This window comes from Bufo bufo, chromosome 2 (assembly GCF_905171765.1).
Source record: "Bufo bufo chromosome 2, aBufBuf1.1, whole genome shotgun sequence".
Taxonomy (NCBI): domain Eukaryota; kingdom Metazoa; phylum Chordata; class Amphibia; order Anura; family Bufonidae; genus Bufo; species Bufo bufo.
This window is the reverse complement of record NC_053390.1, coordinates 265357315-265383872: the sequence shown is the minus strand read 5'-3', so window position 1 is coordinate 265383872 and position 26558 is coordinate 265357315. Positions and strand designations below refer to the sequence as shown.

Sequence of the window (26558 nt, the reverse complement as noted above, 5' to 3'; positions counted from 1 at the left end):
TCCAGTTCTCCGAATGCAGCCAGCAATATAAATAATGTGTATATCTAGATGTATGGGTAATGCGTCCAATACCTTATACTAGATAGAAGTAAAAGGTTTCTATTAACAGATGGCTTTGCATTAATTTCACAATTAAAGAGCTTCATTTCCACATAAAAATATAGACGCCTTTATAAGTCTTGTACTACTAGTTGTATTTGCTTTGTGAGAAGAATGTTGGAGGTGGCTTATTGTGCCCTAGACACCCACTTGCAATCTGTCTCCCAGCAGACGATGATATATATCTAGTGCGCATCTAGCCGACACACTGTATGTGAATCTGGATCAGTCCTGACAATAAAAAAATGTAAATCAGCAATACCAGGGACTTGTCTTTTGACAAGCACCACATGTTCTAGCCCGGGTAAATGACAACACCTTCTCCCTCATAATGACAGAGTGGTTTTAGCAAACAGAAAGGGAAAACAATAAAACATAATATCGTAATGCGGAGAACGCACAAGCAGCCTGTGATCCTGCAGGAATGTACAAGTGGCGTGTGACGACAGTAGAAGTGCAGGCCTGGTGTCATTAAATATAATTGTGCTTGTGTGCAAAGTGCTTTTGTCAGAGGTCTCTTTCAGATCCATGGCTATCTCTTTCCTTGATAAAAATCCCCTGGAGGGAGAGCTCACATAGAAGATGTACCGGCTGTCAGGCTCAAACAGCAAATTATGCCGTTTTTACTGACTTCCCCTGCATGCTGCCTGCTTGCCAAATATATTTTGTTTCTGTTTACACTCTGAAAGGACTCGTCCTGCACATTCTATTGAGGCTGTTGACTTGAAACGGGTTCATTCTGCATTCAGCGGTATTATGGGCTGGAAAACGAGCCGGGCTGAGGACTATTAAAGGGAAGATGAGATTTCCTCCCTGATGAGCCAGCACTTTGCATCATACCATCTTCCAGAACATCCCATGACATAAGTGGATCTTTCTCTTTCATGGACCCAACACAATCAGATTCAATTCATTTAAATGTTTTCCATTGGTAACATAATCTATTCTGCCAGCCTTAACATTTTAATCGATGGACTGCACAATCCTGTAATCCTTATGCATAGGGGGTTGCCCATGATTTAACTAGTTGCTCTCAGGCAAATACAATTGAGATAATTAGACATTATTTACTGTAACTTAGAGTAATTATCATTTTGGCTCTGCTTAGCCGATTCCCATGTTGGGCACATTACCCTGTCCACTCAGGACAGCAGTTAGTAGATCAAAGGAATGCCCTCAGAACGCCCATTCAGTGTCACGGATGGTGTTGCAGAAGACAAGAAGTAACAAATAAAGATCCGACTGACTTGATCCCAAACTAAGGAACAAATGGGTGAGCCCTATAAAAGCCCTAGAGCTCTCCATGACTGCTCAGCCCATGCAAAGATCTTTATGATAGAAATTTGCATGTCCACGTACCTTGACTGAGTGACACCTGCAAACCCTATAATAGTGAGGGGACACGACCACCGGCTCCCTGCACTTAATACGGAGGGAGTCAGGGTCACCTAGAATCAAGCCAACAGGAAAACACAAATACAGAAATAGACTTATCTGAGGAACCAGCAGTAGCAACTTCAAGCAGTGAACACAATCCAGGAAGTAGTATAAACCGCAAAGTGAGGCAGTATGGGAGGGGATATAAAGGGAGGCTATCACTGCTAATAGATGACAGCTGGGAGAGGGAGAAGAGATGTCAAAGCGAAACCAAAACAAAGAACATCATGCAGGAGGTACTGAAGAACGTCTGTCAAAACTTCTCAGAGATCTGGCGGTGACAGTACCCCTCCCTCTACGAGTGGACTCCGGACACTCAGAGCCCACCTTCTCAGGATGGGACCTATGGAACGCCCTGATAAGACGAGTAGCCTTAATGTCCGCCACTGGGACCCACATCCTCTCCACAGGACCATAACCCTCCCAATGAACAAGATGCTGGAGAGAACCACGGATAATACAAGAATCTACAATCCTAGAGACCTGAAATTCAAGATTACCATCAACCACAATCGGAGGAGGAGGCAAAGAGGAGGGTACAGTGGGTTGGACATAAGGTTTTAATAGGGACTTGTGAAAAACATTATAGATCTTCCAAGTCAGAGGAAGATCAAGACAGAAGGCAACGGGATTGATGACGGACAAGATTTTGTAAGGCCCAATAAACTTAGGACCCAACTTCCAGAAGGGAACCTTCAACTTGATATTCTTAGTAGACAACCACACCAGATCACCAACATTCAGGTCCGGACCAGGCACACGTCTCTTATCCGCCACATGCTTATATCTCTCACTCATGCTCTTTAGATTATCCTGAATCTTTTGCCAAATAGATGACAAAGACGAGGAGAATCTCTCCTCATCAGGTAAACCAGAAGACTCCAGAGAATGTCCCAAACTGCGGATGAAACCCATATGCACCAAAAAATGGTGACTTATCAGAGGACTCCTGACGACGGTTATTTAAAGCAAACTCAGCAAGGGACAAAAAAGGAACACCAATCCTCCCGATTCCCCGCCACAAAACAGCGCAGATATGGCTCCAGATTCTGATTGACGCGCTCTGTCTGGCCATTCGACTGCGGGTGGAAAGCAGAGAATGACAACCGAACCCCCAACCGAGAACAGAAAGCCTTCCAGAATCTGGAAACAAACTGCGTGCCCCTATCAGAGACTATGTCTGAAGGAATGCCATGCAATTTGACAATGTGATCAACAAATTTTTGCGCCAGCGTTTTAGCATTGGGCAACCCAGGAAAAGGAATAAAATGCGCCATTTTGCTAAAACGGTCCACCACCACCAGAATCACAGTCTTCCCCGAGGAACGAGGCAAGTCCGTAATGAAGTTCATGGAGAGATGTGTTCAAAGACGGGAAGGAATGGGTAACTGGAGGAGAGGACCTGATGGCCGTGAATGAGGGACTTTGGCACGAGCGCAGGTCTCGCAGGCTGCCACAAAACTCTCAACCGACTTACGAAGAGCTGGCCACCAGAATCTCCAAGCAATGAGATCCACTGTGGCTCTACCCCCAGGGTGCCCAGCAAGGACAGTATTGTGGTGCTCCTTAAAAACCTTATGTCGTAAAGCGAGAGGCACAAACAACCTCCCAGGAGGACAAAGATCAGGAGCCTCTGCCTGGGCTGCCATAACCTCTGCCTCCAATTCAGGATATAGAGCAGAGACAACCACCCCTTCAGCCAAAATGGGACCCGGGTCTTCAAAGTTCCCCCCTCCCGGAAAACAACGTGACAGGGCACCCGCCTTCACATTCTTAACCCCAAGGCGGAACGTGACAACAAAATTAAACCTTGAAAAGAACAAAGACCATCTGGCCTGTCTCGGGTTCAGATGCTTGGCTGACTCCAAGTAGGCCAGATTCTTGTGGTCGGTAAACACGGTAATAGGGTGTCTGGCTCCCTCTAGCCAATGGCGCCATTCCTCAAAAGCTAACTTGATGGCCAACAACTCCCTATCTCCCACATCGTAATTTCTCTCTGCGGAGGAGAGTTTCTTCGAGAAAAAGGCACACGGTCGCCATTTGGCAGGAGAGGGACCCTGAGACAAGACCGCACCCACACCCACCTCAGAAGCATCCACCTCAACAATGAAGGGCAGAGAGACATCAGGTTGTACCAAGATGGGAGCGGAAGCAAAACTCTCTTTGATACTAGAAAAGGCCTTACGCGCATCTACCAACCAGGAGGAAAAATCTACCCCCTTTTTAGTCATATCAGTGAGTGGCTTAACAACAGAGGAATAATTCAAAATGAACTTCCTGTAATAATTGGCAAAACCCAAAAAACGCATCAGCGCCTTCTGATTCTCAGGAAGCTCCCAATTAAGCACAGCGCGGACCTTCTCAGGGTCCATGCGAAAACCAGAAGCGGAGAGAAGAAAACCCAGAATTGAATTTCTGGAACTGCAAACACACATTTTTCCAGTTTAGCGTACAATTTATTCTCCCGCAGAATGAGCAAAACCTGACGTAGGTGGTCCCTATGAGTCTTGAAATCAGGAGAAAAAAATCAAAATGTCATCTAGATACACTAGTACAAATTTCCCCATTAAATGATAAAAAATGCTGTTCACAAAATGTTGGAAGACGGATGGAGCATTCATCAAACCAAAAGGCATAACCAAATTCTCAAAATGGCCCTCAGGGTTATTGAAGGCCGTCTTCCATTCGTCCCCTTCTCTGACCCTGACCAGGTTGTATGCCCCTCTCAAATCCAACTTGGAAAAAACTTTAGCCCCAACAATCTGGTTAAAGAGGTCCGGGATCAGAGGAAGCGGATAAGGGTCACGAATTGTGATACTGTTCAGCTCCCTGAAATCCAGACATGGTCTTAAAGAACCATCTTTTTTCTTAACAAAAAAAAAAGCAGCGGCAACAGGTGACTTCGAGGGTCGTATGTGTCCCTTTCTCAGGCTCTCAGAGATATAAGTACGCATAGCGACCCTTTCAGGTTGGGAGAGATTGTATAAACGAGATTTAGGCAGCTTGGCGCCTGGGATGAGATTAATAGGACAATCGTACTCCCGGTGAGGGGGCAGCTCCTGAACACCACTCTCAGAAAACACAATTCTCTCTGCAAAAGTCACTCCAACCATTTATTTGCTTAGCTTGCCAATCAAGTGCCAAGTTTAGTGAGCCAGGGTAGCCCCAACACTAGAGGAGTAGGTAATCCGCTTAGGACGAAACATGACACATCCTCAACATGAGCATCACCCACAATCAAACGGATATTGTGAACTATGCCCTTTAACGATTTTTGAGAAAGTGGAGTGGAATCAATAGCAAAAACAGGTATGTCCTTTCCCAAAGTGCATACCTGGAAACCATGTGTTATAGCAAATTGATTATCAATGAGATTGACAGCTGCTCCACTATCTACAAAAATCTCACAAACAATATTCTTGCTCTCTAGCGCCACACTGGCAGGTAGGACAAAACGGGAACTACAAGCAAACGGAAAACCTTCAATTTCCGCATCAACTTTGCCAATAGTAACAGATGGAACGTTTTTAGAGGACTTTTTTCTTTTTGTTTCTTTATTACCCTCAAAAAACTCCCTAGAGGGACAAACATTTGCCAAATGATTTATACCTCCACAACAGAAACAAACCCTCCTCTGAGAGCTGAATCCTCTATTGTTAGAGGCAAGCAAACCCAGCTGCATGGGCTCCTGCTCAGAGAGGATTGAGAGAGACTGAGGCTCCTGCGCACTGAATGAGACCACCCCACTGTCCTTGGACTGAGTATGACAGGAAGGAGTGATCTCTGCTCTCTCTCTAAGACGCCTGTCAATACGAACAGCCCGAGACATGGCAGACTCCAAGGAGGTAGGTCTCTCATGAAAGGCAAATGCATCTTTCAATCCCTCTGAAAGACCATGGCAAAATTGACTTCGGAGTGCAACATCATTCCAACCAGTATCAGCTGCCCATCTCCGAAATTCTGAACAGTATATCTCTGTGGACTGTTTACCCTGGCATAAAAGACGCAGTTTAGATTCAGCCAGAGCAATACGATCCGGATCATCATATATCTGACCCAGGGCTACAAAAAATTCATCCACTGGACGGAGGGGCCGTGCCCCCACCGGCAGCGAAAAGGCCCAGGACTGAGCGTTATCCCTGTGCAGCAAGATGATGATCCCCACCATCCGCTCCTCATCATGGGGAAGTAGGCGAAAATGGAGTTTGCAAGCCTCTCTAAAGCGAACAAAATTCTCACTACCCCCGGAGAACGTATCCGGAAGCGAGATTTTAGGCTCAGAACAAATTCCATGAACGCAAGCAGAAACGGTCACCTGAAACTGAGACAGTTTTACGGAGATCTGCTACCTCCAGTGAAAGACCCTGCATGTGGTCAATCAAGGCTGAAACCGGATTCATGCTTAAGACGATTTTGGCGGTTTATAATGTCACGGATGGTGTTGCAGAAAACAAGAAGTAACAAATAAAGATCCGACTGACTTGATCCCAAACTAAAGAACAAATGGGTGAGCCCTATAAAAGCCCTAGAGCTCTCCCTGACTGCTCAGCCCATGCAAAGATCTTTATGATAGAAATTTGCATGTCCACGTACCTTGACTGAGTGACACCTGCAAACCCTATAATAGTGAGGGGACACGACCACCGGCTCCGTGCACTTAATACGGAGGGAGTCAGGGTCACCTAGAATCAAGCCAACAGGAAAACACAAATACAGAAATAGACTTATCTGAGGAACCAGCAGTAGCAACTTCAAGCAGTGAACACAATCCAGGAAGTAGTATAAGCCGCAAAGTGAGGCAGTATGGGAGGGGATATAAAGGGAGGCAATCACTGCTAATAGATGACAGCTGAGAAAGGAAGAGATGTCAAAGCGAAACCAAAACAAAGAACATCATGCAGGAGGTACTGAAGAACGTCTGTCAGAACTTCTCAGAGATCTGGCGGTGACATTCAGTTTAGGAGTCTAGAGGCTGCTCCTACATTCTCAGAGGGTGGGAACAGAGAGCAGCAGGTTTATGGAGAAGATGGGGTCATGTGACCAACATGGTTGTTAAAGGGGTTTTACCATTACCACTCTTTCTGATGATCTGTTCTGTGGATAGGTCATCAGTATCTGATTAGTTGGGGTCCGACACCCAGGACCTCTGCTGAACAGCTGTTTGAGAAGGCACTGCTGCTCCTGTGATCACCTCAGCCTTCTATGGCGGCTGTGTTTGGTATCACAGCTCAGCCCCATTCAACTACTGGTTGGCTTACTTTGAGACAGAATTTTAAACTTCTGGCTCAATTTTTGTGTAACAATGCACATCTTAGGCCATGCGCCTTTCCAACTAAGCTCTGCCCCTTACTTGCACCAAATTTGCCCAAATTGCACAACTCTTTAGAAAGATTCTAGGTGCAGACACGTTTGTAAACCTGGGCCGAAAAGTTTAATCATGGGTATTATGTACTGTTTCATAAAATGGAATTACATAGCATAAACTCTCAACAAAAGGGTGATTTCCAAGAAAAAAATAATGGCATGTGCATATAATCTGAACCATTAGCATACACAGTGCCGTATATTTCAACATCAACATTTGATTGAATATTCACGGTAGGATTGCCAATTTATATTTCTCTCTGTAATAAAACCCTACAGCATGAGCAATGACACACCTCTGTTATAGAAATAGCAAGACACTTCAGATTTATTTTCTGTCTTGTACACAATAGGTTGTATATTCATACACAGGTTGACTATTGTGTGCAAAAATATACAGCGCATTAGTCATTAGCGACAACTGCTAGGCTCCATGAATGCTTAACATAGCTGTCTATGGCTATGCACAATAACATTATTATATAAGGGCTTTATCTGCAAAAAACCCTCCAAGAATGAATAATAGTCACGACAGTCATTTTTACAGTGACCTTGGGTTATAGTCATATAAACTAGTGAAAAGAATAATTCCACTAACAGTTTCCACATAAAGGTAAAGACAACAAGATGTAACCTAACTGGTAGCATTGCACATCTGTTTACATGCTTAGGCTAGTTTCAAACTAGCTTTAAAATCTTCCGGCAGAGGAACAGCCTGCCGGAGTGCAGCATAGCCGGAAAGGACCAAAGCACCACCAGGCCCCATTGACTATAACGGGACCCGGTGGGGATCCAGCCTATTTCCAGCATTAGTGCCGAGATTTGGCCGTACAAAAACAGGTGCTTGCAGCTATTATGCCCTATCAGCCACTGCTGAGCTCTGCCCCCTCCTGCACTGATCACATATTTATTATGCCATCACCGATCCCTTAGTTCTAGCAGTGTTGAAAATTCAGGGCATATCCTGGTTGGTAGTCATTTCTGTTGTGTCTAGAGCTCTCTTGTTCTCTCTTTTATAAGCCCCCCAGTGACCAAGTTACCCTGTTGGGTGACTCCCTCCCCCCAACCTGCTGGGTGGCACCCTAGGCACTGGACCTCAAATGCTTACCTACAAATACAGCCTTACTATTATATCAGCCCACAAGTCTGTTCAGGGCTTTCTGGAATTTAAGTATTGATGACCTATCCTCAAAATAGGTAATCATTTTTTTATGGGGGTCCAACTCCCTGCACCCCTGCTAATTTGCTGTTTGAAGAGGCTGAAGTGCTGAGGTAAATTTTTGCTTGGTGTATAGTATGAAGAGGCAGTCAGCTGTGGCACCTTTAAACAGCAGATCGGCAGGGTTGCTGGGAATCAAACTCCCACCAGTCAGATACTAAAGACCTATCCTGAGGATAGATAATAAATACACTGTATTTAATTTCCAGAAAAAAACCTTTAAAGGGGTTTTCCGAGATTATAATACTGATGACCTACAGTATTCTCAAGATAGGTTATCAGTATCTGGGGGTCCAACACCCAGGATTAGAGATGGCCTTTTGGTTCACCCCACGGCAAACTTTGCGTGTTCGCGATTCGCCGAACATGCGAACATATGCCCGCCATATTCTTTTACATTCTTTTACATTGTGAAGAACTTTGACCATGACACATCCATCAGGTGGTACAGGACAGCCAATTGAGACATTTCAGCACATGGACTACCTGGACTACCTTATAAATAAACCTGATCTGGGTGCCATTTTACATTCAGTGTTTTGCCAGTGTAGGGAGAGGTTGCTGTGTGGAGCAGGGACAGGCTGTTAGGGACACCAAACGCTAGCTAAAAGGGTCACAAAAGTCTTTTTGAGCACTAGTATAGGTGTGCTATCGATATGTGTGATACACAGAGGGGTGCGATATACCTATAATATACTTTTATAATGAGTCAAAAACACATAGATCTATATAGTGATCACCTGGAAGTCAGGGGGCTAGGGGCTTACTACGGCCATTTTTATATAGGGTAAGGTTCCGGACTGGGTCGCTCTTATCAGGGCGGGTGGTCTGTGGTTAGGCTATCAGGGCCAGAATAGTACCCCCCGGTAGGGCTATATCAGGGACAGTTCTTTGCCCACCCTGGCCTTCAATACCACATCATCATCATCTAGCCCAGGGATAGATGGTTTTTGCTTTCCCTCTGGGAGTCATGGATGTGCACTGGAACCCCCCGGATTGTGGTAGGACATATGGTTTCTGATTTGGAGCCGCCGAGCACTTGTTATTGCCTACCACATCTATGCTTTTTGCTTAACTTTAATAATTTAATTTATTTTCATTTTGAGGGATATCTTCCATTCACACGCCCGCAAAATGGGTCCGCATCCGTTCCGCAATTTTGCGGAACGGGTGCAGACCTATTCATTTTCAATGGGGCCGGAATATACTGTCCGCATTTGCGGATCCACATCCGCATTTGCGGATCCGCACTTCCGCATTTGCGGATCCGCACTTCCGCATCCTATTATTGTCCGCAATTGCAGCCAAGATTAGGCATTTTCTATTATAGTGCCGGCGATGTGCGGTCCGCGGAATGCACATTGACGCTGTCCGTGTTTTGAGCATCTGCAAAACACTTACGGACGTGTGAATGGACCCTCATAGTAACATTATTAAAGGTTGCATTTTATCTTTATGTATATTCTAATGGATTGCCTTCCTTGTACAATGTTATAATATACTTTCTATGTTAGAAAGTATATTATAGTGCATTTGTATTGTGCGGCAGTTGTGTGCGGTTCTGCTGCGATACTGCAGGTATATAGAGGGACAAGCGTTATTGGAACAAATAATTTCTACTGGTGTGATATACCAGTCGTCCCCCCAAAAAAACAGATTGAAGCAGGAGTGGTATATACCAATATACTTTCTTTATAGTGCATTTGGGTACTGTATAGTGCATTTGCGCATGCGCGTACGCGAAAATTATATTGCCGATATTTCGCATTGAAAAAAATATTGAATGGAGATCGCAAATTCGAATAATACATCTGGTATGTCACTGTCCATGTTGTGGGACTATTTGTGCACTTCTAGTAATTATTTCTTGGCTGCAAATATGAGCTGAAGGTTTTTCAGGTTCGCCTTAAAATGAATTGGACCCGCCGCAAACTTGCGGTTCGCGAACATTTGATCGCGTTCGCCCCGGCAGATGTTCGTCCATCACTACCCAGGATCCCCGTCGATCATCTGTTTGAGAAGGCACCCTCGCTTCTGTGAGCACCGTGGTCTTCTCGCTGCTTTTGCTAAGCTAGCGATGACATGTTCGTCACATGGCCTAGGCACACATAGAAGTGAATTGGGGCTGAGCACGATACCAAGTACAGCCGTTATACAATGTACGGCACTGTGCCTGGTAAGCATGTAGAAGGCCGCAGCGTTTACAGGAGCGCTGGTGCCTTCTCAAACAGTTGATCGGTGGGGGTCCCGAGTCTCAAACTCCCACGATCAGATACTGATGACGTGTCCTGTGGATAGGTCATCAGTTTTAAAATCTCAGATAACCCTTTTAAATATTAGCAACAGCACAAACAGTTCCAAGCAAAATGTTACATAGTGCACTAAGTTACAGATTTCCGGGTAGCACAGTGGCTTAGTGGTTAGCCTTGTTACTGGTGCCCTGGGTTCAACCCTAACTAAAGACAACATCTGCATGGAGTTATTGAATATGTATGATACTACCATGTACGTGCAGATTTCTTCCCAAACTGCAAATGTATTTCTTCATAGTTCACATTTTATGCTTTCGTGGCTCATATACTGTACCATGTTATGTAATTCAATTCACAAAATGCAGTATACAACAAACCTTGTGTAGTAAGAGTCCACTCCAAGGCTTTCCCGGACATTTGCAATGTGCTGCTCTAGAACGGAACTGCTCGACCCCTGAAAACTCAAACTTCCAGATTCAGCAAAATCACTGGTGTTTTCTAAAGTTGAGTCTCCCAAATAGTATTCGTGAAACTTTAATATTCCTACAAAAAATATCACATTATAATATATATAATGCATATATAATGTACTGTCCACAGATTATTAGCTGCATATAAAATCGATCAGACTTTGAGATACTGTAGGAATATAAGAAATAGGAATACACTATAAAGGTGTATTTACACGGCCAGATCTTTGGGCAGATTATTGGGAACGACTGTTCCTGCGAACGCTCGTTCCCGACAATCTGCCCATCTAAATGTGCTGCCGATCACCCTATGAACGAGCAAAACGGGTGATCCTGTGCATGCACCACCATTCATGACTTCTGGGTAGCAGATTGTGCTGTCTAAACAGCGACCGTGTGCATGGGGCCTAAATCTGTCCAAAAAGTTTTAAAAAGTAGCACTGTCTGATCTGACAGTTCCAGGAGCTTAGAGGACTGTGGAGGATGCACATCCTCCACTAATTTATTGACTGTGTTCCAGGCAGGGCTTCCCTAACATTGCAGGCCCCACAGTTGCCGCTAAGGTTGCTATAGGGGTAGTTACAGCCCTGGCGCTACAGAATATGTTGGTGCCATATAAGCAAAAGAAAAAAACTGTTCAGAATAGTTCAGAAGACTTTTTTGCTAATTTCAATCTAAATAATAAAGTAACTTCAGTCTTACCAGATCCAGGAGCAAGCAACCAGCTGTAAAGATAGCCTGCAGCCAATGAGTAGTAGAGCACCAGGCCTCTTTGACTATTTACAGTCTCCAAGATTTGGTCAATAGTCACAGGGGTGTAAGGGTCAGATTCCTGCTGTCCTGTTTGCCGCTCAACAAGCAGATCCGCAAAAGCCCGTGTCCTTCCTCTTTCCGCCACTGCTAAAGCTTCATCATGATGTCCTGTGATATACATATTGAACATTTATCATGTATTTTGATAGGAATAACAGCTTTATCGTCTCTTCCACTTTAATGCTAGCACATTTTCATCACATTAAGGTGGGCAGTCTCAGGTACATGCTGTATTTATTCCTGTGAAAGGTTTATCGCCTACACCTTTAATGTGTCTTTGGTTATGATGGCTCTTGATGCTTTTCCATTAGCACATCGCTCTTAATGGCTCACGATGAAGGATTTAATTAATAAATGTATCCAGATTCTCTGAGAAACTAAATGACAATTATTAGCACAAACAAAACCACAGACACATATTACACTCTCCGATGCCTTCCTTTTCTGAGACTCAGTTGAGCAGGTTCATTTATATACTGTAGTTCTCCACATCACACCATGTTCAGTGCTTTATTTAATATGGATACACTGTTATATGGATGTTCCATACTTTGTACCTACTGTACTTTCTCAGAATAACAATTTCTACAAATACTGTAGATGCCTGAAGATTTAAAGAAAAGCCCAGCTATAGTAGGGGCTGGAACATCCTGCTATTTGTATGCACTTATGGGCTCAATAAAATAATAGTGATGTAATTCTCTAGGTGCACAGAAAAGACAAGACGAGATCATGCTCATCACCGATGTGATCTTCTGAGACGTCTTTATGACAAATGTCAAGATCACTTTTAATAAAGGCTCATCTTGACTTGGCCAACTAAAAGGACTATTGCTCTGAAGTTGTTAAAGCGTAACTGTCATTGCACAGGACCTTTCAGACAAAGCTGTTGTGTGTAGACATGAGGAATAAAAATATATCTGCCCATTTTATGACTTGCATCCTACCTATTTTACCAGTTTTTCTCTCTGCAGGCTCCATCTCTAATCATCAGTTTTCCCAGACTTCAGCTCCAGAACAGATGAAGACTAGTTACCATGATATCTCCTATACATGAATATAGAGAGACCATCCTGTCCCCCTATCTCTTTGTAACACACTCTCAGAAGCATCTGTAGCATGGTGGACATTATCTAGAAGGACTGAGCAGTATTACTGTGAATCCAATATTTGGATGAGAAAAAACACAACAGCATTAGCTACTAGAGCAAGCAACAGCATCTCTGTGTCTCTGCCTCTGTCTTCATCCAGCAGCTCACTCTTCATTCTCCCACTCTTCTCTCTTTAGGCTTCTACAGGAAGCAAGTTAGGTTTTGTTCACATGTGTGTCAGATTTCAAACAATAATGCAGGTTGCATATTAGGTTTTATGACAGAAACCCAACAGACCCTATAATAGTAAGTTGGTCATGTCCTTTATGCAACGGATCCAGCACTGTTTATTTTTTGTGTTCTGTTCAGATAATGGAGCAGAACAACAGAAACTACAATGCCGATGTGAACAAAGCCTAACCTGCTCCCTCAGCAAGCTGATAGCCTATCTCACCTCTCAAGACAAAGCTGTGAATTCTTAGTAACAGACTGATGCAGGAGTCAGGTGGAGAAAGAGGCATTCTCTCTAGTAAACTATATTACAAAGTTTCTTATATTCACTTTTACCATTTAATTATGCAAAGTTTGTGACATTTCCAATCTGACCTGGGGTTTATCTGAAAGGTATCATCAATTATAAGTTTGGGTCAGGGTATGTTCTAGAGGCAATTTTTAAGAATTTGTTACCATCATGCAATTCAGTCTGCCATTGTGATTTAGGGAACCAAATGGTGTTGTTCTTAACATCTACAGAAGGTAATCTGTATGTGATAATGTAAAGACAGCTGTGGTTTACTTATGCACAGTAGGATAGGTAAGTGCCAGGACAACATGTGTCTGTGACCAAGGAATGCAGCTCTTACCAAGACTGATGAGCACCCGCTGCAGTGCCTGGTATGACGACGTTTGCAGATCAAAGAGGGAGAGCTTGTAGTCAGTGCTGAGCTGCACCTCACGTCGTATTGTTTCAAATAACGCTGAAGCTCTGTAAAGCTGAAACCAGAGAGAACACTTTGCTCATTAAATATCTGACAACCTGTCTTGAAATGTAAGCTTCCTAAGGGGACTGATGCTATTCTGGACATTTCATACCCCTGTAATTAAACTAGAATTATGTGAGCCACTCTGAAGAAAGAGCAGATGCCGTGATATATTTATTTCCAGTATGTGGTATGTTTTCATTTTATGTATATTGATTATCCTACATTTCTGAAACTTGAGTTCCCTACAATAGAATGCAAGCATGTAAAAAGAGAAATTCTCTCTATTTATATTATAGGCATTTTTGTCCATGGAAATATTTGGCAGAGAACTTTGACCATGGTTCAAACAAGCAGGTTGCACTACTTATGGTGTAGTTTTCACAATAATTAACAAAACATTATCTTAGCATCATCCAGCATCACCTAGTGAGTCCAGGACTCTAAGACTAAGGATAGGACATCAATATCAGATTGGTAGAAGTCCATGCTCCAGTGCCACGTCCCTTTCTATGCTTACTAGGGTCAGCTCCATAAATTTGGTAGTTGCATGCCTAGTATTGCAGTTCACTTCTATTCCCTTAAACAGGGTGACCACTTTCTATTTTCACAAATGTGCTGTGAATAGCATTATGTGTCGGTTACCAATAAATTGTTATCAGCAACTCCTTATGTGAAGCTCTGTTAGTACAGTCTTCTCAGGAGAGTACAAGGTGCCCCTGGCCTAAACATGGACACTGATAGAGGGGAATGTGACCCAACATGTTTTTCGGCCTCCTCCCACTGTGCATGCTCTAGTTTCCCATATGCAGTGCTTTTCAATGGTAGCGCCATACAGTCCATGTAGCATACTGTACCAACAAGGGGGTGGCGCTTTACAGAAGACTGTATCAGCACTGAACTGCTGATAACAGTATATTGGAAAGTGGCACATAATGCTATTTACAGTACATTTGTGAAAATAGAGAGTGGCCACCCCCTTTAAGATCTGCACTAGCCGTTTATTGGATGTGCACTTTTTTGTGGTTAAAATAAACATATAAATCCCTGTTCACATGGTAGATTTAGCAAAAGCAAAATCTGACACATACTCAGTGGCATATACCCCTTTGATTTCTGCCTCCGTTTTTTAAATGTAAATGCCATGGACCCACTCACGGTTTAGCCCCACTGAATGACACTAAACTAAAAAAAAATCCATACACTGCGCCAGAAAGGACATTCCCTTTTTTGGCCCGGTAGTGGCTATAAACCGCAGCCGAATGAAGCGTAGCGTGGCCTCCAACTGAAAAAAAGGGAGGCAGATTCAGCCTGGCTGACAGTGGCTTGTCAAAGTGGAATCTGTGCCAAATCCTGCCGGCAAAAGATCTGCCTAAGGTTGGAAAAGTGTTTTGTTTCAAATAATGAAGAAATTAAATGTCTTTTCTGTGTCATTACTATTTTTTTACCAGTATTTGTGCAACCATCTGCATGTTCACAAATGCCGGGTACATGTATACATAATTTGATGTACTGTCTTAATATGAATGGAATGTATTATTTATTGCTGTGTCTCTAATGGTTTATTGCTTTCTCAGATTTAATAGACTAAGGATCTCAAACTATAATAGAAGAAAATGCACAACTGTGTACATGAGCAATAAACACCGCCCCGGACTCAGATGTGCTTAGTGTTTAGTTTGGAGGCCGCAGTAATGATTTATTATGGCAATTATTCCACTATTTGGGTAAGGTTTTGTTTTATCTGGCTTCATAAAGTGCACAAGTATGTGTATGACACTAATGCGCTTCCTTCTATGGATTCCAACGTTTACTACAGGCATGTACACATGGAGACATGGATTTACATGTCTGTCATTAAAAAAACATATATACATTTTTTCGGAAATGTAAAATTGGTGCATCTAGGTACGGACACCTCTGCACAATACTGTGCTTCTACTGTGTACATAAATACTCGTTGCTTTAAAAGGGTTGTCCGGTTTCATGATATTGGTGGTGGTCCATCTCCCAGCACCCCAATCAGCTGTTTGATGTGGCCGCAGCGCTAGTGTGAGTGCTGCATCCCCTTCAGCATTTATCTCCATTCCACAGCCTTCAAACAGCTGATCTGAGGGGGTGCCAGGAATTGGATCTCCACAGATCTGAAATTAGTGACCTATCCTGAAGATACATCAATATCATGAAACCAGACACCCACTTTAACGTGAATTCAAACACAGCAAATTTTTTTCAAACAATTCCTCAGCTGAAAATCATTTCCACTCATCTGGACTGGATTGTTTTGGGAGAGACTAGGATCGGGCATGTTGTATTTCAACTGCCCAATCCTTTTGTTCTTGGAGAGATAACCTGCTGCCAGAGTTGTCTGGTGTCAGCTTTGCATATGTATGGGAGGATCAGGAGAGATAGCAGTGAGCTGAATGAGCTTTCGCCTGACAGTTAAGGCTACTTTCACACTGGCGTTTCTGGGTCCGCTTGTGAGATCCATTTCAGGGTTCTCACAAGCGGCCCAAAACGGATCAGTTTAGCCCCAATGCATTCTGAATGGATAAGGATCCGTTCAGAATGCATCAGTTTGCCTCCGTTCAGCCTCCATTCCGCTCTAGAGGCGGACACCAAAACGCTGCTTGCAGCGTTTGTGTCCGTCTGACGAAACTGAGCCAAACGGATCCGTCCTGACTTACAATGTAAGTCAATGGGGACGGATCCATTTTCACTGACACAATATGGTGCAATTGAAAACGGATCCGCCTCCCATTGTCTTTCAGTGTAAGTCAAAATGGATCCGTTTGCATTATCATGAACAAAAAAACAAAAAAAATATATTGTTTTTTTGTTCATGGTAATGCAAACGGATACAAGCGTTTTCATTATAGGTGAGGATCCGTCTGTACAGATACCAGACGGATCCACACCTAACGCAGGTGTGAAAGTAGCCTAAGGTTGTATTAGACCTGCAGATTAAGCAGCGATTATCTAGACAGAAGTGTTCTTTCCTGGCAATAAGACTGCTGCTATTACATGTAGCGATCTCCTCAACTGTATGGGGAGAAGCAATCATTAAGCCATCGCTCATCGCCATACTGAATCATTGATTGCCAGCACATCATGATTAGATAGCCGATCTGCCTTTCAACAGGTTTATTTTTAAACCTGTTGAAAGATTGGGATTGCCCGATGAACAAGCGTTTGCTCGTTCACCAATCAGCTGTATGAAAAGGCTGCGGCGGTCTGGTGAGCTTAAAAAGCAAAGCGCCATACATTGTATAGCGGATGTGCTTGGTACTGCAGCTCAGCCTCATCCACTCGAATGGGACTGAACTGCGTCTATGCCATGTGACCAACAAATGTGACATCAATGACCTAGGTCTCGGTCTCTTCATAGTGCTGACTGTCAGGGGTGCCAGGAGTTGGACCTCCACTGATCAGATGCTGATGACCTATCTTGTGGAGCAGGACATTGTAGTAAATGGCCATGGGCTTTACTCAAACTGCCAGGGGTCTCAGATATGGCAGGTCTATCGGTTGAATAGTTTAGAATACTACAGGGTGGCCTATGAAAAAGTAGCCCGGATAGTTTTTTTTAAATTACCCACAAGTCACAAAAGATGCTGAAAGTGGTCCCCGTTCACATCTACGCATCTTTGGGCATGTCGGATAATGTTGGCTGATACGGTTTGCAGCTCCTCAGCAGCGATGCTGCGGATAGTGTTTGTGAGGTTTTCCTCGTGTTCATCCAAGGGGTGTGGATTGTTAGCGGACACTTCCTGGTTTAAATTTCCCAACAGATTAAAATCGCATGTGGACGAGTCTGGGGAATGTGGTGGTCATAACTCCTTGCTCACAGTTCGCTCCTCCCTAAACAGTTCATGAACCTGCGCCAGTGAGTTCTGTGAGGTGTGGCATGTTGCCCCATCTTGTTGGGAAAAGCAGGACCTTTTTTTCTTCTGGTGTTAGGCCTGTTTCACACTTGTGTTGTTAATTCCGGTATTGAGACCCGGCAGAGGATCTCAAAACCGGAATTAAACGGATCCATTTTGATTTTGCACATCAGGGTGCATCCGTTCTGTTAGGATGCGGGTGTGTGAAATCAAAAAGGAACAAACCATATCCATCAACAAATACATTGACAGTCAATAGGTGACGGATCCATTTTTTTAGGATCACCGTTGACTTGTTTTTAGTGACGGGTCCAGTTTGATCCGTTTCAAAGACTGGCCACAAAACCGCACCTTGTAGTGGTTTTGTGTCCGGTCACAAAACAGAATGCTGACAGGACGGAAGGCATCCTGAACAGATCTCTTTCTATTCAGAATACATGAGGACTAAACCGATCTCAATACCGGAAAACAACAACGCAAGTGTGAAACCGGCCTTAGTTGGCTGTAAAACTGTTCAGAGATGTCCAGGTAAATTGCGGTATTCACAGTTGGTTTGAAGAAAATTAGGCCCACTATTTGTGTTCCTGACACTGCGCACCAAACGCCAATTTTCTGGTTGTGAAGTGCTGTTTCGTGAGTCAAATGGGGATTTTCAGCAGACCCGTACCTCGTAGTCTGGGAATTTGTGTGACCTGATAAATGAAACCAAGCTTCCACCATCATGAGTGCAGCAATGGGTCCACATGTCTGTCAGCAATGGTAGTCAGCACCATGCACAGTAATTTGGGTATTTAGCTTTGTCAGACTCTTTCAGTTCCTGCACACACCTTATTCGGTTTCAGGTTCAGAGATTTCAGTACTCGCTGACATGTCGTTCATGGTACACCAACCTGCTGAGACAGTCTTCGAGTTGATTTTGGGGGCTACTTGCAATCCATTGGTGAATTTCATGCACCACTTCAGCCGTCCTAATCGATGGAGGCCTCGGTCTACTCATGTTTGCAACAGAGCCAGTTTGATGCCATTTCCTAACCAGACTCTGAATACAACGTTTTGCTAGTGGTTTAGCTCCTGGGTACTTGTCGGCGAAAGCATCTTGCGTTTCCTTAATCGATCTGCTTCGCACATAGCCTTCTACAATCGCTATTCGCTGTTCCAGGGAGAACATCATCTTTCTGACACAATAGGCCACTTTTATCAAACTGAATAATAAATCAGTCTTAGTTGCCCATAGCAACCATTTAGAGCTCAACATTCAGTTCCTACAGGGCTCTGAAAAAATTAAAGCTGAGCTCTGATTGGTTGCAATGGACAACTAGGACAGATTTACTATTAGGCACTTTGATTTAGAGATATTGGAGGCGGGGTACTTTTTCGTGGACCACCCTGTATAAGTAGAGGAAGACGCAGGTTACTATTGTTTGAGTTTTGTTCCATGGAATGATGTTTTCTCTCAAGCATGTGTCTAAACCACACAATGAAATCATATCCATATTCCTCATCCCATGCCTGATACAAGCGCTGACCTGGTGTTGAGCTTCTTCCAAGTTCCCACTCGCCCAAAGCGAAAGTCCAAGGCGATGTCTAATTTTTGCTTCATCCTCTCTGCGGGCCAGCTGTTCTGCTAACCTCAAGCCTTTGTGAAGACAAACAAGCAGAATGTAAGCGAATGCACACATGACCGATCCCTCATTGACACATTAGAGATGGTTAATAAAAGGATCATCTTTCTAACTCTGAGCCAAGTTTTCCTGTTTACCCTGGAGGCCTTCACATAAAATGGTCATTCCATGTTCCTATTCCAAATACATATTTGTTAAGCCGTATACAAGCAAGAGTGTTACTCCCCAATTATTCGGTGTCAGGCCTCGTCAGTGTCATGTCAGTGGTTTGATGCAATTGCATATGTCACTTTTACAGATAAAAAAAAGAAAAGAAAAAGCACAAACAAAAAAACACTTTTGTTTATGAAACATTATGATCTTGTATTTCAACATTTAACTGACATAGTAGAACAATTTAAAGGGAATGTGTCATCAAAAATGGCCTATTAAGTTTTTATTTTCAATTTTTTTTTTATTTTTCAATTTTTAATGATTTTTTTTCCATGTCATTATATATATTTAAATAAAAATCCTAAAATCATGCAGTTTTAAAACTGGTCAATAGGTCTAATAATATGTCAAGAATTCCTATATTTTATAAAATATAAATACAGATATGGAAAATGAAAAAAAAACAAAACACTGAAAATGAAAAAATATATGTTTGATATAAAAATGTGAATTAAAAATAGGTAATTTTCTAGTGACACATTCCCTTAAGAATGAAATATAAAGGGCTTTCTTTTCTATGTGTCTGCTGGACCATAGGCATAAGCAGGGGCATACCTAAGTAAGGCTACTTTCACACTCGCGTTTTGTGCCGATCCGTTTGTATTATCTTTAAAGGGAACCTGTCATGTGGATATTTGATTATAATGTAACTAATTATATACAATCATTAACTACTAAAAAGTACCTTAGATGTATTCACTTACTGGTGTGACAGATGGTTACCTCATAATATACACACAAAGATGCTGCATGCCGCATGCTAATGAGCTGATTGGAGTCCGGCGTGATGTCATTGAGTCCAGCGTATATTTAATTCAGAGCTATAGCCACTCCCCGCCCACCTGCTGCTGGTTCATATGGAAACAAACTGTCATTCAGCAGCAGGTGGGCGGGGAGAGTCAGGAGCTCATGAATATTCATGACTCATCATTATCAGCTGGAGCTTTTCAATACAAGATGTTGGCAGATTGACTGGGTCAATTAAAGAAAGTGACCCAGCATTGTGCTAAGGGAATCAATCACTTATTTATGTTGCCCTTAGTTAGGACACCATAAAACTGGTGACAGGTTCCCTTTAACATAGCCAAGATGTATCCGTCTTGAACACCATTGAAAGTCAATAGGGTACGGATCCGTTTTCTATTGTGCTAGATTGTGTCAGAGAAAACGGATCCGTCCCCATTGGCTTACATAGTGTGCCAGGACGGATCTGTTTGGCTCAGTTTCATCAGACGGACGCAGCGTTTTGGTGTCCGTCTCCAAAGCGGAATGGAGACGGAACGGAGGCTAACTGATACATTCTGAGCGGATCCTTTTCCATTCAGAATGCATTAGAATACAAACTGATCCGTTTTGGACCGCTTGTGAGAGCCCTGAACGGATCTCACAAACGGAAACCAAAACGTGAGTGTGAAAGTAGCCTAAGAAAATAAAAACAGCAGGTATTTCTAATAGCACCATATATATTGGAAAACTTACATGATCGCAAAAAGACACTATGGGGCACATTTATTTTAGACGCCGGTGTAGCGTTACATTACCCTACCTCGTGAGATTTCCCTACCTCCTGACTTCCTGTCGCATCGGAGATGACGTATTGAGGCGTGCCTTAGTTTTTATTATCTGCGCATGCGCAAAAGGCCAACCGCGCTTGCGCACTGGGCCGTAATATTTCCCTACCTCGGCTCCCCGACTCATGAGCAGTGTCCCGGTGTGCTGCTGAAATTGGCACGGCAGAGATTTTCCCTAGACTGGCCTTTTGCGCATGCGCAGATAGTAAAAACTAAGGCACGCCTCCATACGTCATCTCCGATGTGACAGGAAGTCAGGAGGTAGGGAAATCTCACGAGGTAGGGTAATGTAACGCTACACCGGTCTTAATAAAGCCCTAAACTGGCGGTGGATCCACCAAAGTTATGAAGAGGCGCAGGCCTCTCCATAACTTCAGCGTACCCAGTGCCAGTTCTAAATGTCAGATGGCTTCTGATCTGGCTTTCATTTAGACCATTTTCTATGCCTAAAACAGGCGTAGAAAATGGTAAATGAGACGGGCCTGCCGGCCTGAACCATTCCCAGCCCACGCCACTCCCACAATTTTAGACCTGGAGTGAGCGGGGAGAAGTCGCAGATAGCAGCGCAGCAAACTATTCAGAATGCATTAGAATGTGGAATGCACACGGCCACGGATCACACACGTTCGTGTGAACTAGGCCTAAAGCATAGAGGAAGTACAGAGCAGCAGTTAGACCTTATGATGAGACAGGAGGATGGTGTCCGGCTGCCTCACACTCCTGTGCGCTGGTGAAGAGCTACTGTATAGTGTTGAGCGAACTTGTGTTTTATCGAAGTATCCCATTATGGATTCTAAATTCCATTATGGTCCATGGTAGCAGAATCCATAACGGGATACTTCGATAACTCGAACTTTAGACGCCGAACTTAAAACACAAGTTCGCTCAACACTACTACTGTAACAAGCTACTAAGCAGCCAAAATGAAAGAAAATATCCATCTCTAAAGACTTATATTTTTCTTTCAAGACCACTGCCATTTTCTGAATATCATATCGGCTGTGGGATTAAAATATGTATATAGCACAATAAGGTGGTGAACATTCTGACTTACCTTCTTGTAAGTACATTACGGCTTGCGAGTAGTTCTGTAATGCATGGTGAGTCCTTCCTAAACTGCTGTAAGCTAATGTCTTTGCTACCAGGTCATTCATTTCTGCTGCAATGCTCAGGTGCTGCTCCTGATAAACCACGGCTCTCTCAAAGTTCCCCAGAGATTCATAGGTTAGTCCCAGGTTTCCATAAGCCCGAGCTTGGCATGATGGATTGTTGGTTTCTTCTGCTATCTGTAAGTCCAGCTGATGGTACTGTAATGCTGTGTCAAATTCTCCCATCTGCTGATACACTCCACCCAGACCGCAGGCCGCATCACTCTCCAGTATCTGGTCTTTCATTTCTCTGGCAATATTTAATTGGCGTTCTAGACAGGATATTGCTTGCTCATAATTTCCTAGCTGACTGTGCAAATTACCCAGTTCGCCATATGCCTGGGCTTTGTTTGATGTTTCCCCAAGTTCATGAGCGACCACAAGCCTCTTTTCAAAGCAAACAAGTGACTGCTGTAAATTCCCCATGGACCTAGAGTAAATGCAAAATGGGAATAAAGTGTACTTAAGACTTCACCACGAGACAACACGAGCTTATGTCACGCCCCTATGAAATGAAACACTTTACTTTCAAGTTTCTACGTACTGTACACTTATGCCCTCTACTATAGTTCTGTGACATTCAAACAAGCAGTTAAAGGGGTATTGCTACTTCACAAAGGGATGGCGTATCGCTAGGATATGCCAACACTTTATGACTTTTGAGAGACAGACCTCTCGGACCCCCACCAATTCTGGGAATCCTTCACTATTTGAAGTGAATAGGCCCAGATGCATTTGCCAGCACAGCCAGGAGACCAGGCCCACTGCCGTATCAGAAATATTCAAACAATGGGCGCAGTGCTAGACCAGCCCTATGTCCCTTTCATTCTCATGATCAGTGGGGGTCCCAGAAGTCCCCACAATCAGAGAGTGGTGGCATATCATCATGTTGTCAGATGGGGAAACTCCTTTACATAAAGGTCAATTACTGTTTAACTACCTAACTGTTTTGCTAGAGTTCAGCTCGGGCTGTGGGAAAAGTACCTAACTGTTCTGCCCGTGCTGCGCTCGAGCAGGGGGGCTGCTTTAGCTGCTGATATCTCCTGATTGGTGACAAAATGAAAGCATTAGCCCAAAATAAGCAGGAGATATCACTGGTAGAAATCGAGTCGGGAATAATCATGGGTAAAACCTGCTTTTACTTTCACTTTATGCTGCATTCACTGCATTCCCATTACTAACAGTGATATCTTCCCATGTAGTGACGATAGTGCTGTCAGGTATTTTCTAAAAGCTTGGAATGTCAAACAATACAAAGTACATATCTCTAGCTGGTACCAAACCAGAGATATGACCAGCTAAAGCAGCCCCCTTCCCCCTTCAGTCTGGAGGAGGAGGGGGAGCAGTTGCAAAACTGACAGGCTGATGGAGGAAAGGAAAAATTGTAAAAAATATATAGAAATGTGGCGTTATCATTGTATGGACCCACATAATAAAATTATGTTATTATTACCACACAGTGAACATAATGTTAAAATTGCTGTTTCTTTCATCTTTCCCCTAAAAATAAAATAATAAAAGTTATTTAATACACTACAGTACAGTGGGATGCGAAAGTTTGGGCAACCTTGTTAATCATCATGATTTTCCTGTATAAATCGTTGGTTGTTACGATAAAAAATGTCAGTTAAATATATCATATAGGAGACACACACAGTGATATTTGAGAAGTGAAATGAAGTTTATTGGATTTACAGAAAGTGTGCTATAATTGTTTAAACAAAATTAGGCAGGTGCATAAATTTGGGCACTGTTGTCATTTTATTGATTCCAAAACCTTTAGAGCTAATTATTGGAACTCAAATTGGCTTGGTAAGCTCCGTGACCCCTGACCTACATACACAGGTGAATCCAATTATGAGAAAGAGTATTTAAGGGGGTCAATTGTAAGTTTCCCTCCTCTTTTAATTTTCTCTGAAGAGTAGCAACATGGGGGTCTCAAAACAACTCTCAAATGACCTGAAGACAAAGATTGTTCACCATCATGGTTTAGGGGAAGGATACAGAAAGCTGTCTCAGAGATTTCAGCTGTCTGTTTCCACAGTTAGGAACATATTGAGGAAATGGAAGACCACAGGCTCAGTTCAAGTTAAGGCTCGAAGTGGCAGACCAAGAAAAATCTCGGATAGACAGAAGCGACGAATGGTGAGAACAGTCAGAGTCAACCCACAGACCAGCACCAAAGACCTACAACATCATCTTGCTGCAGATGGAGTCACTGGGCATCGTTCAACCATTCGGCGCACTTTACACAAGGAGATGCTGTATACGAGAGTGATGTAGAGGAAGCCTTTTCTCCGCCCACAGCACAGAAAGTGCCGCTTGAGGTGGGCTAAAGCACATTTGGACAAGCCAGCTTCATTTTGGAATAAGGTGCTGTGGACTGATGAAACTAAAATTTAGTTATTTGGCCATAACAAGGGGCGTTATGCATGGAGGAAAAAGAACACAGCACTCCAAGAAAAACACCTGCTACCTACAGTAAAATATGGTGGTGGTTCCATCATGCTGTGGGGCTGTGTGGCCAGTGCAGGGACTGGGAATCTTGTCAAAGTTGAGGGACGCATGGATTCCACTCAGTATCAGCAGATTCTGGAGACCAATGTCCAGGAATCAGTGACAAAGCTGAAGCTGCGCCGGGGCTGGATCTTTCAACAAGACAACGACCCTAAACACTGCTCAAAATCCACTAAGGCATTTATGCAGAGGAACAAGTACAACGTTCTGGAATGGCCATCTCAGTCCCCAGACCTGAATATAATTGAAAATCTGTGGTGTGACTTAAAGAGAGCTGTCCATGCTCGGAAGCCATCAAACCTGAATGAGCTAAAGAGGTTTGGTAAAGAGGAATGGTCCAAAATACCTTCAACCAGAATCCAGACTCTCATTGGAACCTACAGGAAGCGTTTAGAGGCTGTCATTTCTGCAAAAGGAGGATCTACTAAATATTGATTTCATTTCTTTTTTGTGGTGCCCAAATTTATGCACCTGCCTAATTTTGTTTAAACAATTATAGCACACTTTCTGTAAATCTAATAAACTTCATTTCACTTCTCAAATATCACTGTGTGTGTCTCCTATATGATATATTTAACTGACATTTTTTATCGGAACAACCAACGATTTATACAGGAAAATCATGACGATTAACAAGGTTGCCCAAACTTTCGCATCCCACTGTATATATACCCCAAAATGGTTCGTAAAAGAACTACAACTAATCCTGCAAAATAAAAAAAAAATTGAAGAAACAATTAAAAAGTTATGACTGCTGGAACACAAAGGGGGAAAATATTATTGGTCCTTAAGGATAAAATTAACTATGTCACTAAGGGGTTAAAAAGCAATTGTGTCCCCTGAGTTGTGCACCAACAAGATTTACTGCAGACACATATTAAAAATCGAAAAACTCACTAAAAAAAGTGGTCTAAACGGGTGAAAATGCTCCAAACCCAGACACTGTAGCGTGTCTATAACCGGGTGAGCAATTCCTCTGCATGCGGTCCGCAGACAACGGCAATCCCCAGCAAAAAATGCGTACAATGGAGGATGTCGGGGTGGACCGCATGCATCACAAGAACATTTTCACCTGTTTAGGCCAGTGAGTTTTTTATCTTTATGTGTATGGAATGTGCCACTTAATTTTGTTGGTAACGTTCTTTTGCACCTGGTAGCTTCTGTATCACATGGTCTGTTGTGTGTGAGTTGGTTTCTAGCACTGATTCAGACCCTGTTCACACACCACGGGCAGTTGAGTGGTCGGACCCCATGCGTGCTGAGACACCGTGACGTGGTGCATGAGGGGCTCCGATATGTTCCTGACTGGAAGATATTGGCAAAGTTCTCAGCTTTTAACATCGGCATAAGGAATTAGCTAGTATTGTCAGTTGCGTATCATTTTGGTGAATTTTTTGCTGTGATTTTTGTATATTAAAAATCTACAATAAAAAAGTGACTTTTTCAGGAGGGTTTTTCCAATTTTAATGTGACTGTTAGGAGGTTAATCCGGTTGCCCCTAGAGTCAAAATTTTCACCTACCTAAAGTATAGGTGATTAGTATCTAATGGTCGGGCTCCCATTACTTATAATGGCCAAAATGGTGTCACGCTGCATGAAAGGAGTGGTGATCAAGTATGCTTCTAGGAAATAATAGCTCTGTAATCATTAAATCAGCAACATATGGAGATGCAGAAAAGCACAGTAAGGTCCCACGAACCTCTTTAGATGCATGAAGCCGTACATGAGCAAAAGCATCAGTAATGCTTAGAGGAGTCCATGTACATAATACTGGACATAATATGCCCTTCAGTTGTGCATGATACTGGATATTGTCTACTCCTGAACTATATACAACTAGAAATGAGTGAGTCAAGCTGAATTTTGTAAAAATTTTAG

At 43.1% G+C, this 26558-nt stretch overlaps 1 protein-coding gene across 2 annotated transcripts in view; it reads right to left on the bottom strand.

Moving 5' to 3' along the window:
* TTC28 (tetratricopeptide repeat domain 28) overlaps positions 1 to 26558 on the bottom strand; it is a 639226-nt gene that overhangs the window by 160445 nt on the left and 452223 nt on the right. For both annotated transcript variants that reach the window (XM_040416538.1, XM_040416539.1), the window contains 5 exons: positions 22070 to 22593; positions 19136 to 19245; positions 13609 to 13738; positions 11544 to 11762; positions 10749 to 10914 (listed from right to left, as the gene is read on the bottom strand). In XM_040416538.1, coding sequence (XP_040272472.1) covers positions 10749 to 10914; positions 11544 to 11762; positions 13609 to 13738; positions 19136 to 19245; positions 22070 to 22593 — 1149 coding nt within the window. The remainder of the gene's footprint in view (positions 1 to 10748; positions 10915 to 11543; positions 11763 to 13608; positions 13739 to 19135; positions 19246 to 22069; positions 22594 to 26558) is intronic.